The following is a 27322-nucleotide window of genomic DNA, read 5'->3' as shown; positions in this document are numbered from 1 at the left end:
TACTTAGTAGTGGAAGAGAAGGATGAAAATCAGGCATTTTAAAAAGAAAAGAGAAGAACGTATAAAGGATGAGGAGTTTTGAAGGTCAGTTGCTAGTGGACAAACTCATTCATCTACAGTTTGTCAAAGCAAACCCAGTCTGGAGCCATGTGGTGTTCAAACACAGCAGCTAATGCAAATCAAACTGAAAAGCATGATCTCAGCAGCATGGGGAAAAATATCTTGAACTGACCTGTGGGAAAAGGAAATACAGAATGACAAAATGTGTCTCTCAGGTATGACCTTACCAGGAGGTAACAGCACAGAAGGAAAGATTGGGACTCACAGGACCCATAAGACTGCAAGAGGGAATCAAACCATAATATGTAGCACTTTTTCACCACTCCATTTACAGAGGCTGAGAGCAGGTTACGAAGTTCTTTAGGAAATCGGACTAAGAGACATGAGACTGAGATGACGCTGTATGCATGAGCATCTATGCAACCTCACCTGCTAAGTTCTGAAGCCCTCATGGAAATTCAAACAAATTTGACAAGGAACCAAAGGTCTGAGAGATATTCAGTACCTGTAAATCTAATAAAACTAAATGACTGTGTGGAGGAGAGAGACTCCAGACGGAGATACTGCTGCATCCCCTCAGGTCGTATTAGACTGCAGCGAATCTGCACAGGGTGGTGCTATTCCCAGCACCCTGCTAGGCACTAGGCAATCCAAACAAGAGGCAAAAGCCCGTATGGAAACAGATGTTGTAGGTCCTCTGCTCATGCACCAAACTTGTCGGAGGTATTGCTTCAAAGCCAGGAGAGGGACAGCGACAACAGGGCATGTGTGAAGGTGAGTGGGAGGCCATGAGCATGGCAGTGTGATGCAAGTTCCCCAAGCAAAACATCTCTTGAGAAACACTGAAGTGAGACCTTGCCATAAGGAAAAGCCATCCACAGCTTAGTGTTTACAAACTCTTCGTTGACAGCTGTCCGGATCCAAATGATTTCTAAAGCTACATGCACGGGCATAACAAAGTCCACGCAAATAGGCTTTTTACAGGAAATGAAATACGAGATAAAGACATGAACATGGCCCTTTAGTGGTAACTTTTATCACTGGCTGCCAGAGTAGAGACTCTTTCCAGTTACAGTAATTGCTCCCCCCTCCTGTGGCCGCGTGGAGGGGTTTGAAGGTGCCTGTGCTCATCCAGCAGAAATGCCATGAGCTCCTCCGCCAGCCCCAGCTCTGCTGCCCACACCAGCTCGACGGGGCTGCCTCCCTCCAGCAAGCAGCTCAGCAGACCCCTTCATTACCTCATCTCTTCCTGCCCACAAGCAAACAGCAACTTCTTTAGCCTCCAGAGGTTTACAGCTAGAGACCTGCTGTCAGTCTGAGGTATAGGTATTTTAAACGATGCAAGAATCCCACATTTTAGCACTTTCCCCTCTGCTACTCATCTTAATGTCCTACTATAAGCCAAACACTTGTGCACAATTAGACTTCATTTTACATTCAACTCTGATTGCTAATTATATGGTTTGCAAATTTATACTTCTCAAATAGATTCTGTTTTTAGCTTTCTAAAATTTCCAAAGCATTGCCGAAACGTTAGCTTTAACAAAGAAGATATTCAGATATTCTTACCAGCCACATGATTTAAGGAGTGCTGGTTGCTTTTTCCTGGACTGTCTGCATAGTGTTCAAAAAGTGAAAATGCACTGGGCACCTTTTCTAAAGACAGAGTAGTATCCATTGCGGAAAGTAACCTATTTGGAAAAAACACATAGCCATATAAATCTCCTGTGGTACTGCATAGTTTCCAAAGGCCAGAAGCAAAGAACATGTGACATACACATCTCTAAATACTTCTCATGAACTTGAGGACAACATGCAAGGAGAAGCTGTTTTCCTAATTTTGAATATTTAGCACATATTATGATTTTACATAAGGAGCACAGTGAGAATGAACACAATCTGCATATGCTTGATCCATGAGAACGTGAGGATTTGAAGTTCATAGCAAAATTCCCAAGAATACAGTGGCTGGACTTACTAACACAGTGCCTTTAAAGGTTACAAACGTTAGAGCTAAACTAAGGCAGCTGACTCCAGAGACATAATGTAAAGCAGCTGCTTCTGACAAGCAAAAAAACAAGAAGGGAAATGGATTCCACCTAATTAGCCCACATTTTCTGAGTTCATTATAGGAAAAAACCAACATATTTTTAACTTTGAGGCAGAAGCATCTTCAAGGAAATGAAAGATTATCTTTTCAAAGCAACTGAATTTCACCCCCTGCCTTTTTTCAATCACTGAAGTAGTTAATTGTGTACAATCTTAACAAAGCACAACAGATACAGAATATATTTTCTTTAGAAAAACATGCATTGCTATAGAGATCATCATCTTAACCTTTTTTAGAAAATCAGGTATTATCAAAATAAAGTAATATCCAAAACCATGCGCAAAACAGAATAAACACTAAGTTTAGTGTGTAAGTTAATAAATAAAGATCAAGTATACAGAAAGTCTTGAAAATTTGTTTTGTCATATTATACCTGTTCTAACATTTTATTATGCAGTAAACTACATGCAGATATGTGGCCAGACTGTCACATCTTGGCATACAACAGGGAAATCCAGCTTTATAGCCCTGATTCTGCAAATTAATGGGAACCATAAAGGGGTGTTTGGCACAGGCTCTTCAGACCACTCTCCTGGAGTTGTAATTTGACCACAGACTGGAACCCTACTGTCATTTCTATACCCCCATCCATCAGCACACGTAAGCAGGCATGCGCTGTGATGAGGGAGTCAGCGCTGGCAGGGGTACGTTTGTTATGCACCGTGCAACGCCTGGGCCCCGCTGGCGAGGTCAGCAGGCGTTTCGGCAAACGGAGGGGACTGGGCAGGATTTCCCGCAGTGTGGGTGCTTGCACAGGAGGAGCCTGGAGCCAGCCGGTCTGAGCGTTCACAGGTCACCCCAGAAAATTTATTGGGAGAAAATGAGCTTGTAAGTGAGCACTTCCCTCATAAAGGTTGGGTCTCACCAAAAAGACTGTTTGGAGGCAAACCACGCATGGCAGAGAGCTGTGTGCAAGTGCCTCTCTGTGCCGGTCAGTGCAGGTGGGGCAAGATGCAGCTGCAACAAGGCACAAGCCCTGCGACACGTCCTGAATCAGGTGGTGCTAATGGGGGGGGACAGGGACAAGGGGAGGTCCTGCCCCTTGATATCCTGGTAAGCTCCTGAAGAGAGCAATGATGGAAATTGTGGTTAAAATAGCTATTTAATTTCAAATTTTTCTGGAGCTGTGTTCAGAATATAGTCTGGCAACCTAGTCCAGCCATGTGAATAATAATTTGCATTATGATCTTTCATGGAAACCACATAATACAGAATCAGGCTAGTGAAAACAGGACATAACAGTGATGTCTGAGAGATGCAAGCATGGTCAAAATGTTCTACAGTATATGTTTGTGTATTAACTACAAAGAACACCTGTTTAAGAATGTCTGTGTAGAATTTTAAGGTGAGCCGCCATTTTAAAATGCTCTTTAATTGATGCACTACAGAACACATGCAAAACACTTCAAACTAGTCAGTTACAGTAAAAAGTATAAAACTTCGTCCCTTAATTTTATTATTTGCAAGGTTTGTATAAGTAGCTACCATACTAGCAGTGTGTTTCCAAAGCTCGAAAACAGTAAACAAAGCATACAGCATGCTAGGCCTAGTACTCACTACAGTGCACTTAATGACTACTTCATATACCTTTTATTCAATTCTTTAGATGACTAAGGAAGGAAAAAAAGAAATGTATTAACAGTTTTTAAAAGCCTGAAAATATTGAAGAGCCACTCATCTAACAATTCTCCATAGACATAAAATACACACAGCTTTATTGACTCAGTGTTGGCTGGGATTCTGCTCATTCACACCAGCAGAGAATTTGGTTCCTTAAGAATATTCCACTTCAAAGCTCTGACTCAGCAGGCTATTAAAGTCTATATTTGGCTTTAAACTCCTGAGGGGGCAATATTCAATATCTAGGTATAAAGATTCGCGCACAGTCAAATGCTTCTCTAAATCAAGGCTTTTACAGAAGGAAATAATTTGTGCATTAAGAATACTTTTAAATCCAAATTCTGTCTGAAATCTTCTTTATAACTTCTGATTACCAGATGCTGGGTGAGATTTGCAGCCATGGAGTCAAAGTTTCTCCCATACTCTAAATCTTCACCTAACATTTGCTGGCTCATAGAAAGAAAGGCTCCCATACTGTATCACTAACAGAAAGTCTTCAAGGTTGTGGGAAGTCATTCTTCTCATCCTTTCCCCCCTCCCCCCAAAATAATTACAGATTACAAAGATTTCATTTTGCTAAAGGACTGCTCCAGTACCTAGTGAAGTACAGGAAAATATGATGTATTTTTCATCCCTCTCAAAATAGCCCATCTCCCAAGGCATTCACTTGGTTACAGGACACTAAGTCCTCGAGTAACTTGTAAGAGTGGGGAATGCCAAAGACGGCCCACTGCTTCTGTAACTGCTGGCATATGAGCTGGGAACTTCTGCTTGGGGAGCTGTTTTGCATGAATGATTAGTCTTTAAACAGTAACATGAACTTTTTGTTTCTTACAACCCAGGAGAATTTCTGCAGCTTCCAAACTACTGGCTAACTCCATAATGGGAGAAGACTGTTGTCCCAGAAATCCCATCCCCTTCAAAACTGCTGATACACTTCTATGGAGAAGGAAGTGCCACAGCTGAATTAGAGACAATTCCTGCAGCGCAAGAATAATCTTGGAGGCCTCAGGCCATTAATGTTTAACCTACAAGACTGTGAAACCAAGCTCAGGATAAGACTGACTGAGGATTGTATCAGCCAGGTAACTCGAGTCATGTAGATTCACAAGAGATGTTTTCTAAATCCAGAAAAGACCATTACAGACATGCATGCTACCTGCACGTTCCTAAATCTAGCCCATTTAGAAATTTTTCGGTAGTAAACTTTTAGTTTAGCCTCAATAATTTGAGTGCATAACTACACTTAGTGTCTGCTCATTTAAAACAAAAAACAAAAACACCCACAAAAAACTCATCTTCCAATTTTGATAATTTTCAAGTACACTTTCTTGTTTCACCTTTCTTTCCTACAGTAAAGTACCTTCTACTATGACATTTCCTACTCTTGAATGGCTAATTCTAGCTGAATTATCAAGCTGTCTCTTAGCCCTCTCTTCACTGGGCAGAACAGAACCCTTCTGAAGGCACAATGCATGTTCTCACCCTATGCATCACCTTTGCAGTCCTCTGAGCATTCACATGACAAAAGCAAACAATGTAGTGGTTTCAGAGTGGAATAACTGAGCTTGCAGGATTTAGCTGTCTTCAAAAAACCCCAAAGATAAGTAACTTGTTAGCAGCTTAGGTCCTGTATAAATGCTTTCCTAACTAGTATTATAAAAGCTGCAGTGTTACAGTCACTTATACTTACGTTTAGGAAAACAAATCCATCAAGTTCTTCCATTTCCTTTACTGTCGTCTCCAAGGTTTCCTTTGCTGAATCAATAGTTTGTTGAAAATTAACCATCTGTTCATACAGGTATTCCATTTTCATCTTTTTCACTTCCTCCAAGTTCTCTGATTTCTCATCATATTGCGCAACCACTTTCTTTATCATGTCTTCATTCTGCTTTTCCAATAACTCTGCATTTTGCTTACAGTTTTCCTAGAAAATAAAAGCAGATGTAAACTGATCTGTAGAATAAAATTACAGCAGTTAATGAATACACAGAAACTCTCAACTGCCCATACATGAGCCATCCACCAGACTCCTACTGGCATCCTGACAATAAGAGAATTTTATTTCTGTGAGCAAGCTCATCTAGGAGAAATAATGCTAGAGAAATACATTAAAAACAATGGCAGATTTTTTTGTATTGTGTTTAAAATCAAACTTCTATAGCTAAGCATAGAGACGGGAAGTCTGATTACAAAATACCTACAAATCCATACATCTAACTGAAGTTAATACAGTCCTCGAGGCTTAAGAACTTCTGGACATTGGGTAACATTCAGGTTTAACACAGGACTCTAGATATAGACACAAAGAGTGTAAGCTTTTTATAAATGCAAACCAAATTAAGGGAACTTTCTCCTCCAGTCACATATTCCATGTTGCAATAACATACAAAAAAGCAAATGTTTGCATCTTTATTCCCCTCAGTTAACTACTTCAGACAGGAGAAGTCAGTTTGAGGACTGGAGAAACAGCCCATTTTAGTGGAAAAAATGACACTACAAAACAAAGGAAACATATCTTAGAAGCAATTTTGTGGAGGGAAAGAAAACTAGCATGATAAAACACTGGACTTACCTCAACAGAGTTAAATAGAGATTCAATTTCACTCACGAACCCTTCAATCTTCATTGACTTTTCTTCCAATGCTATTAGCAATTCATCTAACTGATCCTGAAATTTTAAAAGTTTCAGTAACTATGTTATTTTATAAAGTTTTTCTACAAAACATATTTTAGATGAATACTTTTGTTTTGCCATGAGCTGCCATTGGAATAATTGCTAAATTAAGTTCAAGCGTCTCCCTGGCTACAAAGACATGCACAGAAATAGCAACAGAAACAGTCACAAAACTGTTTCCAAACCAAAAAAAAAAAAGAAAAAAGAAAAGGAAAAAAAAAGAAAAAAGCTCAGTTTAACAAGGTGCTAAGTGCTTACACAAGTTGTTGAACACTATGACTTTCAAAATAGCTATGCTGGAAGTCAAGGGTACTCAGAGCCTTATGAGGGTCCTCAAGAGACTGTAGAAACAGGCACATAAAAAGGAAGAAAATGCAGGTAATTATCAGGTTAACAGCTTATGCAGTAAAATCCCCTGCAGCAAACTGAACATAAGTCATGATTTTTTTTTAATTATAATTTTAAAGATACTTCTTATAAACCAGAATCCTGAACTGGCAATGCTGACAGCCAAATCTCCCATCGAAATCACCGGTTGAATTAGAACTGCAAACAAAAGAAGTCCTAGGAACAAAAGGCACCAGAGATGACACAGAAATCGCTCTTAGGCAGTAGTCCTTCTTGACCTTTCATGAAAGCAAGCTGGCCATCTGCTCAGATGCAATTTATAAAAATACTTCATTTTAATTAGCTGGCATAAATCTAAAAGGAAGGCTAACTTGCTTTGGTAACACCTTCCTATTAGGGCAAACTTCTACAGCTAGAGCTGCTTGAAAACTAGCATATGACTTTCCCTTAATTATAAATGTCATATTGGACTGTAAAATTGAAGGTTGCATTTATAAATATTTAGGGTCAATCACTGAGATTCAGAGACAAACTTCTGTTTGTCAAGATAACCGACATAATCTGACAGATGCCATCCATAGCTCATTTCTCTTATGGTGAAACTGTGCTCCTAAAGTTAAAATTCAGGTGACAAGCGTTTTGCTGTCTTAATGTTTTCTCAGTAATTATACAAAGGTAATAAGAAACATACGAATGCCGTCTTAAAGTAACTGGAGCCTCGAGTGCTAGAAATCATGTGAAGCCAAGCCTGCGTTGTGGCCAGATTTAATTACTGGCTCCATGTCCAAGTTCCACAGCCAGCGAATGATATCATAGGACATTTATTTGTGGTTTAACTGGACTCGCTGCAATGGGGTTACATTCGAGGGATGGCTGGTATCTGTGACTTTATTACTGATTTACTGTTGGCTAATTACCACTTCTGAGTGAAATATGAATGGCCATATACAAAACGTGATAACATTGTCATACCTCTGCACACCATGGAGATATTTTGTAAATATTGATGTTTGAAACTGGTACCTTAACTTCTCCTACTTGTAATGTTTGTTTCTTACCTATGAGTTAACATAAAAATAACTTAAAAATCAGTGACGTAAGCCCTTCCAGAATTTTAATGAAATTATAAAATCTCCATTATCGGTAACTGTATGTGTGCCAGAAGAGAGCTCACCTTTCAGACACTGGGGTGAGATTAAATAGCTGATAATCAAGGAAGAAACATCTGTTCTTGGACATGAACAAATCTGATGTGGCAGAATTGAGATGTCACAAACATGCCCTTTTTGCAAGCAGAACAGCATTTTAATGAAGAATGAGCTTCTACAGAAATGAAAGCATTTTCACCAGGCATAATCCAATGAAATGGATGGCATGTCTATCTTTTAGAATGGTACAGCTTAGAAATAGTGGGGAGAAGTAGGAATTGCTAAACCCTTACCTGCACTACACTTGAAATGCTACCAGGGGAAGCTGAACATGAACTGAACAGAAAATGAGGACACAGTTATAACAAAACTGTGTAGTGTAAACTGTGTAAATACTCTGATATCTCCAAGCAACCAACACATGTAACTGGGACGGGAAACACTTTATGGTGATGTTGGTACCAGCATATGGAGGTTTCTGTATTTTGTCAGGTGAAATGAGCTGCTCTTCCTAAAATTCTCTCTTTTCATACAAACATCACTCCTCCCATTTCTCCCTCTATGCATACAAACCAGACAAACTTACACAAACTAGAAGGCTAAAAAATGGGAAGTCTATAAAAGCCACATACAAATAAAGTCATTCAAACATCCGAATAAACAAAAACATAATCTTAGCAAGCTTATGACTCTAGAAAATACCTTAATGATAAGAAACTCTCTCTTCCAGCTCTCTCACAGGTTTTTAGGGAAAGCTTTCATTTTATATACTATGACTTAGTCTCTACACTACTCTCTGAAGGCCACTTCACAGAAGAGGTCTAGAGAAATTAGCCTCAGTACCTCCTTCCCCTTACCCAAATGACTTCTTACCTTCATCTTGCTTGCAGCAGCATCTAGTGTTGAGACTTCATGGTCTTTATGTTCTCCAAAAAGCTTATCAATAGCAGATATCGGGTACTTGCAGTGGTAACAATATGTATCTATTTGCGCTTTCTTCGATTCTCTTTGTGGACTCTCAACTTGAGGTATGTTTGTCGATGACTTTTCAGGATACATCACCACAAAGCCTGAATCTTCAAGTTCAACAGGTGTTCTTTGCTCTGGCTCATCTACGAATTCATAACTCTCACCAATATGCTCAAAAGAGTCCCTATCTTCAAATAACAGCTCCTCATGTGTCAGTTCAGAGGACATTTCATCTTGTAGAAGTTCTTCTTGTGTAATCACATCATAGTCCATTGCCTCAGTGAGATCTTCACAAATATCAGGGCGCTGCTCCTCTCTTTGCACATCTGGCTTCTCTGTTGGCTGAATGGTTGGGACATGTGAAAGATATGCCTGGGCATATTGATTGTCTTCACTATCTTCAACTGGTGTCCTGACATATGGGATATATTTTTCCATTTGATGAACTGCCGCTATTTCATGTTGTTCTTCCTGCTTATTGGCTGCTTCTTGAGGTGCAGCTCCCTGATAATCCATTCTTTGCCTACACTCTGGGTGACTTGTTTGCTCTGGTAATTCTTCAGTTGTTTCTACAGGTAAGTTTTCTTCTTCTCTTTGTTCACTGGTAGCACTTCTTGCACTTGAAAGATTTACTTTGCTTCCAAAAGGAATGGCATGCATTGGTTTACATATTGTTGCTTTAATGTCACTATCGACCTGGACTTTCTCTCTCTCCACAACCGCCCTTTCTGGAAGAACCTTAGTTCTGACAACTGAAACATCACTAGACCACTGCTTGTGTTTCTCCCTTGAGCTCTGAACTGAAATATCTCCACTAACAGGCTGATCTTCTGGTATCTGATCCTTCTGAGGATGGCCTACAGCCTTACCAGGAATTTCATCTTTAAGAATGTATTTTTCAAAATATATTCCCGTTCCATCATCTGTGTCTGAATTTCTACTAGGAAATGATGCATTAGAATTACCACTTTCCTCATCAGAAGGAGTCTCCTCCTTTGTCTTTGCTCCCACTGCTTCTGCATAGAGGTCCTTGTATAAAAATGACAGAGCAGGTGGCTCCTCTAGAAGCTCTGGATTAATTGCAGCAACAGTGGTAGGAAATAATAGAGATCGTTCTAACACTCCTTCTTCTGAATCAAACAGCGGGGTCCCTGGTGACTTCTGTTCATCTTCTACATTCATAACTTTTTTACTGCTAATGTCAATTGATTTTTGTACAGGAAAAAGTTTTGAAACACTTGCACAGGATTCCATGCTTTCTCCTTTTACGGTACCGTAAAAGACTTCATCCAGATCCTCAAGCAAGGAAAACTCCTCTTCCAAAGTATTTACCTCAGAGCTTTCTTTAAAAGATGGGGCTTCTTCCACAGGTTCCTTAGGATTTGCTGTCATAGAAACCAATGAACTTGGTCTTTCAAAAGTTGGCTTAATTGGAGATTTGTCATCAATCAAGGTATATTTTTCAAAATAATCCATATCAGCCATGCCATTATTAGGGTCCAACACTGTGTCATCATTATTTTCTGGCAACACCGACTTTTCCTTTTCTGTTTCTCCAGTTTCCACAGCAGCAGTATCTTTGACTAATTCTTTTAGTTCATGATTTCCAGGGTTTTCCAGCACTGAGCTTTCTGAAATTTCAATGGTTGTTCCAGAAGCTAAGGCTCTATGACCATCATCTGCTAATTTTCTCTTAAAGGAAGGATTTGTTTCCAGGTATTCCAGTTTATCTGGCATGTGTTTACTTTCTTCTTGATCCACAGAATAAATATGTGTAGGAGCGTGAATATTCAGGATTTCATAACCTTCTGAAATTATATTAAATAGATCTTTTTGTTCAGTAGGTTCTGGAGCATGTTGACTATCTTCTACAGCTCTCACATGCTCTATTTCTTCCTCTTTTCCTCTTGGGTGATGTTCAGGTACTTTGTCTACACCTGGCTGTTGCGTTGCTTCCATTTTTGTAGGGTTTCCAATGCTAGTTTCATTCTTTGGAACTTTTTCTGGACCTGGATTATCTCTTCCCAAAGATTGTAAATCATGCCTTTGAATTCTGTGACTAGTTTCTGAGGACAATCTGTAGGAAATTTCACTTGATACTACATCAGAAACTCCAAATATACCTGGTTTATTCTTTAAAGTTCTATGAACTGTAAGTTCTTTGCAACTTCCAGCTGGGAATTGTTTTGCTCCAAAATCAGAAGCTTCATTTGGAGAAAGCTGAATTCCTTGCTTGTCTACATCTGTAGCTCTTATTGGAGTAACTGAGCGAGCTTTCACCTCTTCTGCCAGCCAGCTAGCTAGCCCAAAAGAAGATGGAATATCTGGATTCTGCTTTTCATCAGAAGAAATGCAGCAAATGGACTTTGACTCTGCTGAAGAAAGGCTGCCCCCTTCACCAGAATAATGCTGAGGTTTGTGTGTCACAGTTTCATAAATAAGATCTGATGAAATAGCTTCTGGTTGCTCTGAGGGTGTGCATTTTTGCTCTGTAAAATATGGTTGCATTTCATGTCTATCCTTTCCTTCATTATAACTGCTTGAAACGATGTTTGATCGCTTTCCAAGCATGCCTACTATGCCTGATAAAGATGATGGAATATTTTGTTTCTCTTCATCATCAGTGAAAACCACTGACATTGACTTTTCAGGCAATGCATGAAAAGGTACAAATGAATCTGATGACACTGCTTGGTCTGCTACAGCAGCTGCCTTTGACTCCATGGTCACCAACCTTGTCACTTGCTGCACATCAGGTTGCATTGCTTGCTCATGCTGCTCAGCAGTGAATTTGAAGGGAATTCTTAGCTGCTCTGACGACAAATATTCTGTGTCCAATGACTGATCTTGAGATCCTTGCTTGCCTTGGTCTGGTGTGTGCATTAGACACATACTCTCTGACAGTGCAGTCTTCGATCTTGCTGTTTTAGATGAATATAGCTGAATTTGTTGCGGTTCTGTTTCATCATTTGGTGTAATTATATGTTTACACTCTGATTGTGCTGTTTGGGGAATATATGGCTGCATGCTTTGCTTTTCTTCTTCAGCAAGGGAGTATGTAGGAACCAAATATTCAGAGGCAGGTTTTGAATAAGATGGAATTTCTTGCTGATATGTTTCATCAACTGAATAAAATGTAACTGAGGGTTCGGACTCCAGTTTTGAAGGTACAGTTAAATAATCTTGACTTTCTAGGGCTTCTGCTTTATCTATAGGATATAATAGATTTAATTGTTCAGATTCTAATTGTGTAGTTGCGTGAAAGAAATGTGGAGGTTGCTCTCTCCCTGTCTCAGGTAAAATTGCATGTTCAGTCTCTGACTGTACAGCCACAGGTGAATGTAGATCAATTTTTGTATCCCTTGCAAAAAAGAAACCTGACTCAGGTTGTATCATTTCTGACTGCTGTGTTTTACAGGGGGTGTAAGACAAATCTGAGTGCTCAGGAGACAGGCCTGCAGTTGCAGGTGAAGACTTCTGACTTCCTCCCATTTTTGTTTCAGAAACAGAGTGTGAGACACCTAAAGGTACAGACACTGATTGTTCAGGAAGAGATGAATAAGGTTGAATTTTTTGACTCTCTGCTTCCTCAGCAGGAAAGGATAAATCTTGTTGTTCAGTTTCCAACTGAGTAGTTAGAGATGAAGTAATCTCAGAGTCTTGCTTCTCTGAACATCCTGCTCTCAGCGGGGCAGTTTCACGCTGTTCTACTTTGTCAGTAGAACTTGATAAATCTGATTGTTCAAGCTCCACTTGTGCAGTTTCCTGCTCCTCAGTCCTGCCAAAGGCACATGATACAGAAGGCGTTTCTGGTTGCTCTGTTTCACTAACAGAGTACTGCAAATTAACATATTGCAGTTTGGGTTGGGCACCCTCCCTCCGCTCCATTTCTCCTGCAAAGAATGATGTCTCTGTATGCTCCAACTCCAGCTGAGCAATCTGTGGCTGCTCTGTTTCACCGTTGGAATACAATAACTCTGGTTGTTTCTTTCCATGAGTCTCTACTTTGTCAAGAGAATATGACAAATCTGCACATTTTGATTTTGGTTGTTCAGTTTGCAATTGTTCTGCTTTCCCCATGGAATATGAAACATCGGAATGCATGAACGCTGTTTGTGCACTTGCCTGTTGTTCTGCTTTGTCAAGGGAACATAATAAACCTGGTTGCTCCAAGCCCACCTGTGCCTGTTTCTGCTTTTCTTCACCAAGGGAATGCAAAAAGCCAGGATGGGCCATTTTCTTTTCCTCTAGATTGCCAAAAGCCTCCAAAAACTCTGGTTGTTCCAGTACTACTTGGGCAGGTTGTGAATGCTCTGATTCACTAGCTGGATACGATAAATCCATTTCTTCCACCTCCAGTTGTACGATTTCATGGTGCTCCAATCTGCCAAGAGAATATGACAAATCTTGACAATTTGATTTCTGATGGCCAGCTTCCTGTTCTACTTCACTAACAAAATAAGATAGCTGTGGATGTCCCAACTCCGGTAATACCCTTTCTTGTTCTGTTTTGTCAGAAGAATACAACGAATGTTCCAATTCCCCTCGCACAGTTTGTATTTCACCTGTCTTAGCAAGGGCATAGGATAAATCTGGTTGTCCTAATTCCAGTTGTGTAGTTTCTTCTGGCTGTGTTTTGCTAATGGAATATGATAAATCAGGAAGTTCCCACTCTGGATGTGCCATTCCTTGTTGCTCTGTTTTTTCAATGGGATGTGGTGTTACAGGCTGTCCTGATTTCAGCTGCAGAGCCTGTGGCTGCTCTACTTTGCCAGTGGAATGCAGCAAACCAGGATGTTCAAATTCTGGTTGTGCCACTCCTTGCTGTTTTGTTTTGCTAGTGAAATGTAGCAAGTCCAGATGTTCTGCTTCCACTTGAGCAGTTTGTGGTTGCTCTGTTTTGCCAAGGTAAGATGATAAATCCGGTTGTCCTAACTCCAGTTGTGTAGTTTCTTCTTGCTGTGTTTTATCAGTGGAATATGATAAATTGGGATGCTCCAACATCTGTTTTACCATTTCTTGTTGCTCTGTTCTGCCAGAGGAATACAAGAATTCCTGGACTTCCACTTCCATTTGGGCACTTCTGGGCTGCTCTGCTTTGCCACGGGAGCGTGATAACATTGCTTGCTCTGGGTGTAATTTGTAATTTCCTCTTTCTTGTTGTTTGAACTCCAGTTGTGCAGTTTGCTTTTCTTTACTAATGGAAGAGGACAAATCAGGAGGCTCTACTTTGCCCAAGGAATTTGAGACGTCTGGATATTCAGACTCCAGTGGGACAGCCTGTGATCCCTTTGTTTTGACAAAAGAATGCAACAAATCATATTCTTTCAACTCTGATTGTGCTATTTCATGAGGTCCTACTGTGTCAATAGAAAATGACAAGTCTGCAGATTCTGATTTCACTTGTGAAGTTTGCAAGCCTTCTATTTCCCCAATGGAGCGCTGCAACTCAGGCTGATCTGACTGCATTCTTGCACTTTCTCTTTGTTCTTCTTTGCCATGAGATGACGAAAAATCACCTGGCTGTTCCAGTTCTGGTTGAACCTTTTTCTGTTGCTGTACTGTGACAATGGAATATGATAAATCTGGATATTCCAAATCCAGCTGAGCAATTTGTGGTTGCTGCGTTTTGCCAATTGGCCGTGATAAATCCATTTGTTCTGCCTCTGTTTGTATGATCTCATGGTGCTCTAATCTGCCAACAGCATACGATAAATCTGAATGGTTTGATTTTTCATGTGCAGTTTCTTGTTCTGCTTCATGAACAGAATAAGATAACTGTGGATGTTCCAGTTCTGGCTGGGCTTTCTCTCGTTGTCTGGCTTTGTTGAAAGAATGCACGAAGCCCGATTGCTCCAGGTCCTCCTGAGCAGTATGTGGTTGCTCTGCTTTGCCAGGCAAAGATGAGAGATCTGGTTTTCCTAACCCCAGTTGTGTAGTTTCTTGTGGCTGTGTTTTATCAAAGGAATATGACAAATCAGGATGTTTTGACTCTAGTTTTGACATTCCTTTTTGCTCTGCTTTTTCACTATGAGATGAAACATCTGGACCTCCTAGTATTGCAGCTTGTGGATGTTCTGCTCTACTGACAGAGTACCTTGCATCAGGGTGCCCCAAGGCTCTGTGCGCCATCCCTGGCTGTCCTGCTTTGTCAGCAGAGGATGACAAGTCTGCATGGCCCAGTTCCAGATGGGCGGGCGGGCACTGTTCTGTTTTGTCATGGGCATATGATGCATCTGGTTGTGCCACCCTCAGCTCTGCAGTTTCCTGCACTTTGTCAGTAAAATATGCTAGACCTGGGTGTTTGGGTTTCAACTGTGCAGTTTGCAGTTCTCCTGTTTCGAAAAGAGGGTAAGACATATCAGGATGTCCCAGCTCTGTCTGTGCCACGTCCTCTTGTTCTACTACACCCACAGAACCTGCCAAATCAGGATGTTCCATTTCTGGCTGCACTGTTTTCTGTTCTGTTTTTCCAAAGGAGTAAGTTAAACCTGTTTGCTCTAATTCTAGTTGTACTCTTTGTTGCACCTCTGTTTTGTCAAGAGGATATATCACATCAACATGTTCCATTTCTGGCTGGGCCATTTCGTAGTTTGGCTTGTCAATGGGAAGTGATAAATCTGTTTGTTCCAAGTCCTGTTGGGCATGTTTTAATTGCTCTGTTCTGCCAGCAGAATATGAAAACGTCGTTTGCTCTAACTGCTGTTTTGTGTTTTGCTGCTGTGTTCCTTTGTCAATAGAAAATTTGCTATGTTTCTGATCCAACGGTACTATTTCTTGTTGGTTTCTTTCATCAGTGGAATGTGACAAATCAGGGCATTTCATTTCCCATGGTGCAATTTCTGGTTCTTCTGCTTTGCCAAGGGAATATGCCAAATCTGGATATTTTGATTCTATTTTTGCAGTTGCTGGTGGAACGCTTTTTCTGGTCACTTTAGGCAAGTCTTGATGTTTTGACTCACACTCTAGAGTTGCTCGTTCTTTGGCACTACCCAAGAAACATGATAAATCTGGATATTTGGCACCTAATTGTGAAGTTTCTTGTTGGTCTTTTTGACCAACAGAACACGGCAAATTTGGATATTTAGATTCCACTTGCATAGTTTCATCTTGTGCTGCTTCAACCAGGGTTTCTAATGAACCTAAATATTCTGATTCTTGTTGTGATTTTCCTATGGAATATGCCAGCTCTGGGTGTTCTGACTCCCTCTGTACAGTGTCTCCTGGTTTTGTTTCACTGATTTCAGGTGAAATATCTGGATGTTCTATTGCCAAAGGTTCAGTTTCTCGTTGCTTTGAGCTAAATGGTAAAGTTGGATGTTTCAACGTCTCCTGCTGTTCTGCTTTGTCAAATGAATATGACAAATCTGGATAGTCTGACCTCATTTCTATTTCCTGTGGTGCTGTTCTTTCAGTGGAAGATGGCAAAAATGTTTGCTCCAGCTCTGGAGGTATTATTTCTTGTTGCTCTATTTTGCCAGCAGAGCGTGAAAAATCCGGTTGCTTTGATTTCTGTTCTATCATTTCCTGCTGCATTTCTGTACTTATGGAAAATGCCCATTCTGGATATGCTGGCTCCATTTCTATTTCTTCTCCTTGCACGTGTTCCCCACAAGAATATGACAAAGGCAGATGTGCTAACTCTGGTTGAGCCATTTCTTGCTGTCCTTCTTTGTCACAGTAATATGAGTGGTCTGACTGGGCCAAATCCGTTTGTTGCATTTCCTGTGGCTCTGCTTTCCCACAGGTTTCTGACAAATCTGAATGCTCCAGTTCCATTTCTGTAGCTTTTTGTTGGGTTGTTTCCTGTTGTTCCAACTCTCGTCGTACTACTTCTCGTTGTTCCATTTTGCCAAAGGAGTACAGTGTATCTGGCTGTGCCAAATCCAGTGGTGTACTTTCTTGTTGCTGACTGTCAGCAATGGAGTAGAAGGGAAGTGAATGCTTCTGCTCTGATGGTGCCTCTTCCCGGGGCTTTGCTTTGTCAGTAGGACATGAGGGGTCTGAAGATCCCGACTCCATTCCTTCTTGCATTGCTTCTCCAGTAGTAAATGAGAAATCAAGATTTTCTGAAGCTAATGGTACATTTTCATGTTGCTCTGCTTTGCTAATGAAGCATGACAGTCCAGGACCTTCTAAATCTTTTTGTACAGCTTCTTGTGTTGCTTCTCCACAGGAATATGGTGAATCTGCTTGTTCTAACTTTGGTTGTAACATTTCTTGTTCTGTTTTGCCTGTGGAATATGATGCATCTGTTTGTTGCAAATTCAGCTGTGAAGTTTTATGTTGCCTTTCTTTCACAGGAGAATATGATAAAACTGCATGCTCTGACTGCAGTTGAGTAGTTTGTCCTTCCCCTGCTTTGTCAAGGGAATACAGCTTATCTCTCTGCTGTGAATCCTGCTGCACTTCTACTTTGACACCAAAATACGACAAACAAGGATTGTCCAAATCTACTTCGGCCATTTGTTGCTGCTTTCTTTTATTTGTACGATATGGTAAATCTGAATGTTCTGATTGCAGGTACTCCGTTTGCTGTGTCTCAGCTCTTCCAGTGGAATCAGATACATCAGATGCATACACCAATTCAAGTTCTGTACTGTTTTCTTTCTCACCTTCTTCCATTGAACATGATAAATCTGAAGGATTCAACATGAGCTGTGCCATTTCTTGTTGCTCAGCTTCTCTGTGAGAATAAGAGAACTTTGGGTGTTCCAATTCCAAAGGAATAGACTTCTGTTTTCCTGTTTCTTCCCTGGAGAAACAGAGTTCCAGATGCTTGGTTTCCACCTGTATATTCCTCGATTCCAACATTTCTTCCCTGGAATATGAGAAATCTGGATGCTCCTTCTCTAGCTGTGCACTGTCCGATTCCTCTGTTTCTTCCCTGGAATATGAGAAAGCTGGATGCTCCATGTCCAGCTGTGCACTCACCAATTCCACTATTTCTTCCCTGGGATGTGAGAAATTTCGATGCTCTGTGTCCAGCTGTGCACCCTCTGATGGCACCATTTCTTCCCTGGAATACAAGAAGTCTGTGTGCTCCATCCCCAGTGGTGCACTCTCCAAATCTTCTCTTTCTTCTCTGGAATATGAAGAATCTGGATGCTCCTTTTCCAGCTGTCCACCCTCTGATTCTACCATTTCTTCCTTGGAATATGAGAAATATGGATGCTCCGTGTCCAGCTGTGCACCCTCTGATTCCACTGTTTCTTTCCTGGAATACAAGAAATCTGGACGCTCCGTGTCCAGCTGCGCAGTTTCCAATTCCAGTGTTTCTTTCCTGGAATATGAGAAATCTGGACATACTATCTCCAGCTGCACACCCTCTGATTCCCCTATTTCTTCTCTGGAAGATGAGAAACCTGGACACACTGTCTCCAGCTGTGCACCCTGTGATTCCACCATTGCTTCTCTCACATATGAGAAATCTGGATGCTCCATGTGCAGCTGTGCACTCTCTGATTCTACCATTTCTTCCTTGGAATGCAGGAAATCTGGATGCTCTTTCCCCAGCGGTGCACTCTGCAATTCTTCTCTTTTTTCCCTGGGAACAGAAAAGTCTGGATGCTCCGTGTCCAGCTGTGCCCCCTCTGATGCCACTATTTCTTTCCTGGAATATGAAAAAGCTGGATGCTTCTTCTCCAGTGGAGCACTCTGCGTTTCTTCTGTTTCTTTCCCTGTATATGAGAAATCTGGATGCTCTGTGTGCAGCTGTGCCCCCTCTGATGCCACCATTTCTTCCCTGGAATGCGAGAAGTCTGCATGCTCCATCCCCAGTGGTGCACTCTGCGATTCCTCTGTTTCCTTCCTTGAAAAGGAGAAGTCCAGATGCTCTGTCCCCAGTTGTGCACTCTCCAACTCCTCTCTTTCTTCTCTGGAATATGAAGAATCTAGATGCTCCATCTCTGGCTGTGCACCCTCTGATGCCACCGTTTCTTCCCTGGAATACGAGAAATCTGGATGGTCTGTGTCCAGCTGTGCACCCTCTGATTCCACTGTTTCTTTCCTGGAATACAAGAAATCTGGACGCTCCGTGTCCAGCTGCGCAGTTTCCAATTCCATCATTTCTTCTGTGGAATATGAGAAATCTGGATGCTCCGTCTCCGGCTGTGCACTCTCCAAGTCCTCCGTCTTCTCCCTGGAATACGAGAAATCTGGACGCTCCGTCTCCGGCTGTGCACTCTCCAAGTCCTCTGTTTCTTCTCTGGAAAAGGAGACATCTGGATACTCTGTCTCCATCTGTGCTCTTTCTGATTCCTCAGTTACTTCATTGGTATATGAGAAATCTGCATGTTCCATTTCCAGTTGCGTACTCTCTGTTTGCTTGCTTTTTTCAGTGGAAATAATGGGGTGATCCAAATCTACTGCTGTATTTACAGGTGAAGATTTCTGAGTTTCCTGTGTTTCTGTGTGAACTGGATATGAAATGCCAAAATACTTAGATTCTATTTTTTCAGGAATATGTAAATACGGTTTAATTTCTTGCTCCTCTACTTCCTGAATGAAGGGGGGAAAGTCTTGTTTTTCAGACTCTGGCTGAGTAGTTACAGAATGAGTCTGAATACTTTGCTTCTCTAAATGAACTTTTGGGGGATCTGGTACTGGGGTCTTTTGTTTCTCTGTTTTTTTAACAGAATACAGTAAAGCTGAATGCTCAGTTTCTGACTGCGCAGTTGCTGACGAGTGACACTCAGTTTCTTGCTTCTCTGCTTCATCTACAGAATGTGATAAAAACACATGTTCAGGTTCTGACTGTGCAGTTTTAGATGGATGCAGAATCACATCCTCCTGTCTTGTTTCTGATGGAGTGGAATATTTGGATTCAGCTGATGGAGCACTCGGTAAGTAAGACTGAATTGCTGACTTCTGCACTTCTTTCTCAGGATGTTCTGACAGAGGTGCTGTAGACATAGGGAAAACAGTTTGGGGAGCTTGTCTGTCTAATTCATTAATAGAATCTGCTGGAACAGACTGTGGCTGAATTTCCTGCTCCTTCAGTTCATCCAGAAGACCAGGCGCAGTCAGCAGTGATCGGTCTGGTTTCTGGTTTGGAGTCTCAGCTGAAAGAAGTGACATTTTTTTCTCTGGTTTATCACCAGAATCTAGTGGAACAGACGCTGACTGCTGTGTTATTGCTCTTTTGGCCACAGGTGAGTGTGCATAACTTCGCTGCTTCATTGCCTCTTCAGGAAGGCAGGACTCCAGTGACCGTCCCAATACCTGACCTGGAGTCTCAGATAGAGATTGCCTTTCTTTTCTTTCTTCACACTGAAGAGTTATTTCTGCACCAGAGTTTGAAAATGTGCTAGGTTTATCTTTCGTCTGAACAGGTTTAATATTTTGAGATGAAACGTCATCTTTATTAAGAAGCCGTTTCTCAAGAGGCACTGTAGGTGACGAATAGCTTTGATCTGTTTGTGATGCGAGCTGCCGTCTTTGCTCTCTTCTTCTCTCTGATGGTGTTTCAAGATTTCTACTTCTTGCTTTCTGAAAAGGTTTTGGATGTGTTCCTTCTGGAAATGAAGTGAACTTCTGTGATCTTTCTCTTACTGATGTTTCAGGAAAATGTTCAGATTCTCCTGAAATTGAACTAGATCTCTGGATTCTAGTTTTTTCTAGTGTTTCAGGGAAGGGCCCAGTTCCTCCAAAAATTGAATTGAACAGCTGGATTCTAGCTTTTACTGGTCCTCCAAGGATTGGCCCTACTTTTCTCAGTTTGCTTTCTCGAAAAATTGATCTTATTGGAGCACGTTTTACTGGTTCTTCTGCAATGTTTTCCAGATCTTCTCTGTCTTCTAACATTTCCTCATCTGTATCTTGTGCTTCCATTTGCTCAACATTTAACACTGAGCCCTGCACATCTGCTAGAACAGTTCTTGTTTCTTGCCTCTGCATTCCAGTAAAGTCACGTTTTTTATTGCCCTGGCCTCCCTTCAGATTTGTAGGCATCATCGCCCTACTTGAAGGTTTACGCTTCCTTTTCCGAATAATCTTACCTTCATCCATAATAAAAATAACTTTTCCTGGAGGAGAACCTACTGGTGAACTTTCCATACTATAAAGATCAGAAGTTGTACTAGTTTCTGAGGTCCAGGGAGTAGAACATCTGCTTGAGCTGGTTTCCCAGGTTATTCCACTATCTTCACTTTGAACTGTTACCATAGAAAAGGAAGGGTTATTCATGATGTACTGCAGCTTGGGTTTCACATCTTCGTTCTGGATAAGAGCCTTTAAACTTTAAAAAAAAAAAAACAAAACAAAAAACCTGCAGTAAAATCCAATGCATTAAAGTGAAAATAGTTTTCAAACTTGCAAAACTAATGCATATGCATGAATTAAGAAATATGAGCATAAACAATATTATATTTCATCTGACAAATATATTTTAGGTAAATTTTTGTAAGACTTCATGTTGCAAGGTTATTTCAATTAAGTGGAGATGTGTAAATGCTCTTGAGAATGCAGGAAAAACAGTCTTTGATCTGACCTTGCTTTACCACTGCGAGACTGAACTGATTCTGGGGCCCTATTCTCCAGTGCCTGGTTATCTCACAGTATAATTTAAACCTTGCACTAAACACACATAAGATACTGTCAGCGTTTTAACAACACTCACACTTGCTTTGCCAAAGTGTAAGCAATTATACAATGCGCAAAGCAGTAGAGTATCCACTACTTTGATATTTTCCCTGTGTATGTTTCATTCTCAAAGCACCCCACATATTTAACAAAGTAATTTATAGTACACTCAACAACGAAAATATACTAAGCCCCCCACAATGAAATAACCATATTTTATGAAGATAACTTTAAACCTTATAATATGCAACCAGTATGCTATCATATGCTGCAATTGGATCTGCTCTCAATTAAAAAAAGCTGGAGAAACATTTCTTGGGAAGCTTTAGAAAAAAAGTCTTAGAAATAAGAGAGTAAAAGAACGGTAAAAGCAATTAAAAGACAGTAAAAACATAGGATCACTTTTAAAATAATACTATTATAGTTAAAATACTTATTTCAAAAAACATAGAAAGGGTAACCCGTAACAGGCTGAAGCCCCATATTCCTTGAGTAGATAGTAGTTCATTTAGGGAAGCCACGTTAGCAGCTGACAGAGGGAAAAGCAGGGTATCTGCCGGCAAAGGCAGAGGCTTCAGCAGAGGGGAGCCAGCGGCGCAGAGGCGACGCCTTGGCCGCTCTCACGAGGGCTGCAAACCTGCGGCCGCACAAGGTCCCGCTGGTCCCACTAACCAGAGGGAGGGGTCGCTTTCTATGTGATTAAGGTAAAGCACTTCCTTAAAGAAAGGCGAAGAAACGCGGGCTCCTGCCTACGGGATCCGAGAAGCCGAACCGGCCTGACGGACCGCCGCAGGCCGGCGCTCCGCTCGGCGAGGGCGCTGCGGACACCCGGCCTGCAGAGGTGGGGCAGACCCCGACGGGGCGCTCGGAGCCGCTGCGAAGGGCGCCGAACACGCGGTGTGGGACAGAGGCCTCCCACAGAGGAGAACAGGAAACTGAGCAGAGCCGCAATGTCTAGATCCAGCAAATTCGTCAAACTGTGAGACTCTGTGAAGAGCAAAAACTGCTTGGTGTCTATCGGAAGAAAAAAGCACTTCTAATGCCAACGCTTCGAGCGCTGCGAAGGCTACGTTTCTGCGCCCGGGGGACTTTGCTCGCAGGAGTGCAGCAGGCAGGAGCTGCGCGGGCCTGGGCCAGGCTGAGGTCCCACAGCACGTCCCCGACGGCCTGGCCGGCCGCGTGAGGACAACGCGCTCTCCACAGCCCAGCGACGGGACTGGAAGCCAGCTCTGCTGACCAGGCTGGCCCGAAGACTGTGCCTGGCGGGACGGCCTGGGCTACAGCCCACAATTCAAGGCAGGTCTGACAGTGCAATACCAAATAATGATGTCTTAGCCAAAACGACCCCCTACCTCCAAACAAAACCAAAGCCAAAAAGCCTTGCTAGCTCCAGAAGGGAAGATAATACAAAGCAAATAAATCTATCTCAACTTTGCTGCTAGTTCTTCCTTAGCCAGTGTCATGGCTTGAGATTAGCTTGACTTGTGCGTACCAAAGAAAAAAAAAACAAACCAAAACACCAATAGCATTAGTACTGAGGAAGCTATCAAGGTTTATTTGAGTCCACTCTAAGAGATGCCTGATATACATATACTTTTTTTTTCTTTTTTTTTTAGGTTCTTTAACACATAGATAGCCTTCACTTTTTTTAACCTACTTTTCCACGCTACCTGGTATAACTTAAAAAAAACCAAAACCACAAACCCATGCAGAGCAGGGCTCCTACTTCAACTGATCTAACTATTTAACCTTCCTCTGTACCCTCTGATAGAGAACAAAAAACACAGCCAGGCTTTTCACATGTTTCATTCATATATATAGTGCAAAACATCTCTGCTACCTGTGATTACAGGTATACATTCGGCCTCTTTGCTTGAGATGACTGAAAATTATTACGTGCGTAAAGTTCAGTCCTTCATAAACAGTTATGGCGAGAAATACATACTTGACCTGCTTTTTCTTCAGGAAGCACGCAGAGCTTCAAAGTATAGAGTGGAGGGTTTTTCCCAAGTGTTTCAGCTGGTGAGTTTAACTAATCTGTGTGATAGAGCATACAAAAACCATCGCTACCTCAGCAGCACCCAGCCTGCCAAACGACACGTGTTCCCGTGCGACATGCTACTTCATTCCTCATCTTTGCAAAGATGCTGCTTTAACCCAGTTCAGGGTCTAGGAGAGAAAACTGAAGTTAGACACCCTTTCCCCACATCTTTCTTACTTCACTTTGGGGAGGGTACAGCAAACTTTTCCTTGTAAACGTGAGTCACCAGCATGGCCCTTCCCACCCCGTTCATCCCCACCACCCACCTGCTAGCGTGCGTCTCCTTCGCTCGCTCGGACGCTGCAGCTTCCCACGCAGTGTGGGCAGCCCGCTTCTCCGCTCGGCCTCCCCTTCCATCCATTTCACTGCTTATCCCAAGCCAGACCTGACTCTAAAGCCTCCACACCTCGGATCCTCCTACGGTTCCTTTGAAAGGACTGCTTCATTTAAAAAAACAAAACAAAAGACAATTTCCAGAGCTCCTGGTTTTTCTCCCCATTTCCTGGTAGGAGATTATCTCTAAATGAATAGATAAAAGCAGCCCCATATCCACTCCAGGCCAGCCAGCTACAGGGAAGTGCATATAAACTGGCTGCAGTGCCATTTTAATACAAGCCCTGTATACAGACAGGTCCTGACACTTTCTCACTGAAAAGGAAATCAGTTTGGAAAGGTATAAAAGACAGAATCATTTAACATGAGCTGTCTTGTAATGCAAATCAGCTAAATTTGAGAGAGAGAGATATTCTAGTGGATAGGTAAATCAGTTCGGCGTTATCCTTCTACAGTTGGACTTTAATCTCACAGTTAACAATACAAAAATTAAAACCTGTTAACTTCATACTCATGTCTGCTATTTTCCTTAAAATATACAACACTTCCTTCCAAAATATTTTCACTATTTAAACTACTAACGCTACGTGGCACTAGAAACAATAGACATCTGTCAAGATGATCATCTCCCACAGCAAAGTACCCAAAGGCCAGAACAGGCTGCACAAACCCTCCGAACATCGGAGGGGGGTTATTTATGCAGACAAGGACACGATGCCTTATTCCATCCTCATAACCCATCCTGACACCACATGGTAGTCTGTTTGTAAGAAAAACTGTATTAGAAAACGCACAATGATTTAAAGATTACATTGAAAAGACTGATAAAGACATAAATACCCAACTTTTCCACTCTTTATGGGCAATTACTCTCATAATTATTGGGCAAGTCATAAGCTCTGCTGCTGCTTTTTTTTTTTTCCCTCCCCCCATACACTCAGAAGAAACTTCTGGACTGTGGGAGGTTTCCTAGAGGAACGCACTTTCTCAGCTGGAAGTGCCCTGCGTGGGGGGCATTGCAGCCCCAGCTGCGGCAGAGGGATGGGAGTAGCAGCAGCGCAGGCCAGCCCGGGGTCTGGCAGTGACACAGAGGGAGCAGGGTCTCGGGGGCCTCTCTGGGAGGCTCCTCTGACCCTGCCCCGCAAGCACTTTCTCACCTTGGGCCTGCCACTTTGCAGCGTAATGCTTTTAGAAAATAAGAATGGGAATATTTAGCATGCTTGAGAGAGATTATATCCATTTCAATGGAAATAGAGGGAGGCAGTGAGCAGTTTCCTGCTGGTCGCTGCGTTGCAGAATCAGATGTTATTCAGCTGCGCGGAGAACAGAAACAGCAAAGCAGCGGGCAGCTCAGAGGTCTTAAAAATAAACCAGTGACATCAGGGTCCAGCACAGACTGTCTTTAGCCAAGTTTAGGTACTGGTCACATCTCCTCTGATATGTATTTTCAAACCACTAAAGAAGTTCTGTTCTGCAATAGGGGTTTTAAAACACGTTTATAAACTAATAATTAAGTTACAGACTGAACGAGTACATCTTCTGGGCTTGGCCCTGTATCCTTACTTAGCCAACACTTCCTTGGAGTTCTTCATGCACAGCAAGCATCAGAGAAGACCTAAAGCTCAATAACCATACTGACATTTGCAAAATTTAAGCATTAAAGAATCGGTTTTATTTAACATTAATAGGCTATTTCTGAGCTCTCAGTACTGCTACTATATCTGTGCCAAAACTCAAAATTTTACATCTTCATTAGACTAATTAAACTAATCAAAGTTCAATAGTATGGTTAAATATACTCGGTTACCACAGAGCACAGCTGTTTAGAAGCCTCTCTAGCAAACCCTGACCTATCTTATTATCAAACTGAGTATGGACAGATAATGAACAGTATGCAATTCTTAGCAATACCGAGAGCTAAAGGGAACGACTGCTATGATTTGGTCAAACACCAAATTTAACATCCCTGCGATGCAAGGCTTGAGTTTGCGCTGCAGAGGCTCCCAGCCAGAAGGTCTGCAGACAGGCCCCAAAGAAAAGCCACCGTCCCAGGAGTGGCAGGGAGCTAACTGCGGTGGTGAGCACACCCTGTAAGGGAGATGTCAAACACTCCTACCTGTGTTCTAATTTTGAATAGCAGTATTTGCTATTTAATTGTAGACAGCATTAAAAATACCCAGTTGATTAACTGTGTTTTAAGTGTCTGCAATGAGTAACTCCTTTCCGTTGGCTGCAGTTGGTTTTCATTTATGGTTATAGTTACACACATGTGCAATTAACCTTTTTAGTTATGTGGTCCATCCTCTGCCAGGATGCAGCTGAAAAGCGAAACAACCCTCAGAAGAAAATCAGCTTTTGCTTTTGGGAGCGTCCACCCATTTCTCTGGAAAACTAGCTCTTCCTTCTCGCTGCAAGGATGTTCTCCTAGTGTCCTGGCCTCCGCTTTCCTCCCCACAACTCTCAGGATGGTTTAGGATGTGCAGAGTCCCACCACCTCTTTTCTGCCCCCTTACTCTTCCAACAAAGATCGGTAAAGCTAGAAACAGCTTCGGAGTGTCACATACTCAGAAGGGCTGTAAATAAAGGATGGCTCCACAGCACTTAGGTTTTAGGAATTGCATGACTCAAATTTCTTAAGAAAAACATTAATGTTATTGGTTTTGGCTCTTTCTATGGTATCCACTTAAAACTGACAGGCTTTGCTCAAGATATGGAAGAAGTCCTGCAACATGATACACCCAGGTGCACTTTCAGGCCTCCCTGTCTCTTCTGGACGCCGGCACCGCTTGCGCAGCCAAGGGCACCTGCCTGCCGGGATCGAGTTGCAGGCGGCTCTGCGCAGCACGGAGCCCGATCCTGCGTCCTGCAGCCAGCCAGGCTCTCGCCACGCATTTTCCTTACGGTAGGACAACAAATGGTTTCTGCGCAAGACTTATTAAAAATCAAAGCAGTGTAATATGCCTCATTCCAGCCCCCAAATCAGCCACACACATCCCAATCTGTGGCAGAGGACTTTTAGAACATTTTTTTCCTTTTTTGGGAAAGGGGAAGAGGGAGGGACAAGCGGGAAGGAAGAAAGGACAGTAGAAGGAACAAATTAAAACGCACCATTCCAATATTCGACTATTTTCTCACTGACAGGCAACTCTCCAGAGTATTTAAGACCAATATGTGACAGGGAACCAGCCAGAAAGGGAGGAGCAGAGGGCGATGCCACTCGAGCTGGCATGCTGAAGGCTCTTTAAATAGAAAGGCTTTTGGAGAGCCAAGGGCAGGCATTTATTGCACAAAACTTAATTACAGCAGTATTCATCAGAAACACCCCCCATTAACACCACCCACGCATTTTAGTGGTTGCAGTCAAAAAGAGGGAAAAGGAAAAAGGGGGGGGGGAGGGAGGCAAGAAACCCAAACCAGGCCCAAACGCGAGCACT

At 42.0% G+C, this 27322-nt stretch overlaps 1 protein-coding gene and 1 long non-coding RNA gene across 2 annotated transcripts in view; one reads left to right on the top strand and one right to left on the bottom strand.

Annotated features, from left to right (window-relative positions):
- Positions 1-27322, bottom strand: part of LOC135324432 (cardiomyopathy-associated protein 5-like) — a 45669-nt gene that overhangs the window by 18134 nt on the left and 213 nt on the right. The window contains exons 2-6 of the mRNA XM_064500736.1: positions 8837-21170; positions 6366-6461; positions 5484-5717; positions 3758-3780; positions 1630-1751 (exon numbers count right to left, since the gene is read on the bottom strand). Of these exons, the coding sequence (XP_064356806.1) occupies positions 1630-1751; positions 3758-3780; positions 5484-5717; positions 6366-6461; positions 8837-21170 (12809 nt within the window). The remainder of the gene's footprint in view (positions 1-1629; positions 1752-3757; positions 3781-5483; positions 5718-6365; positions 6462-8836; positions 21171-27322) is intronic.
- Positions 19649-26719, top strand: LOC135324433 (uncharacterized). The gene is made up of 3 exons (XR_010385809.1): positions 19649-19776; positions 20035-20085; positions 26585-26719. It is a non-coding gene; the product is annotated as an uncharacterized LOC135324433 (long non-coding RNA).

This window comes from Dromaius novaehollandiae, chromosome W (assembly GCF_036370855.1).
Source record: "Dromaius novaehollandiae isolate bDroNov1 chromosome W, bDroNov1.hap1, whole genome shotgun sequence".
NCBI classification, from domain to species: Eukaryota; Metazoa; Chordata; class Aves; order Casuariiformes; family Dromaiidae; genus Dromaius; species Dromaius novaehollandiae.
Note: the sequence above shows the minus strand (reverse complement) of the source record. Positions and strands in the feature narration are given on the sequence as shown.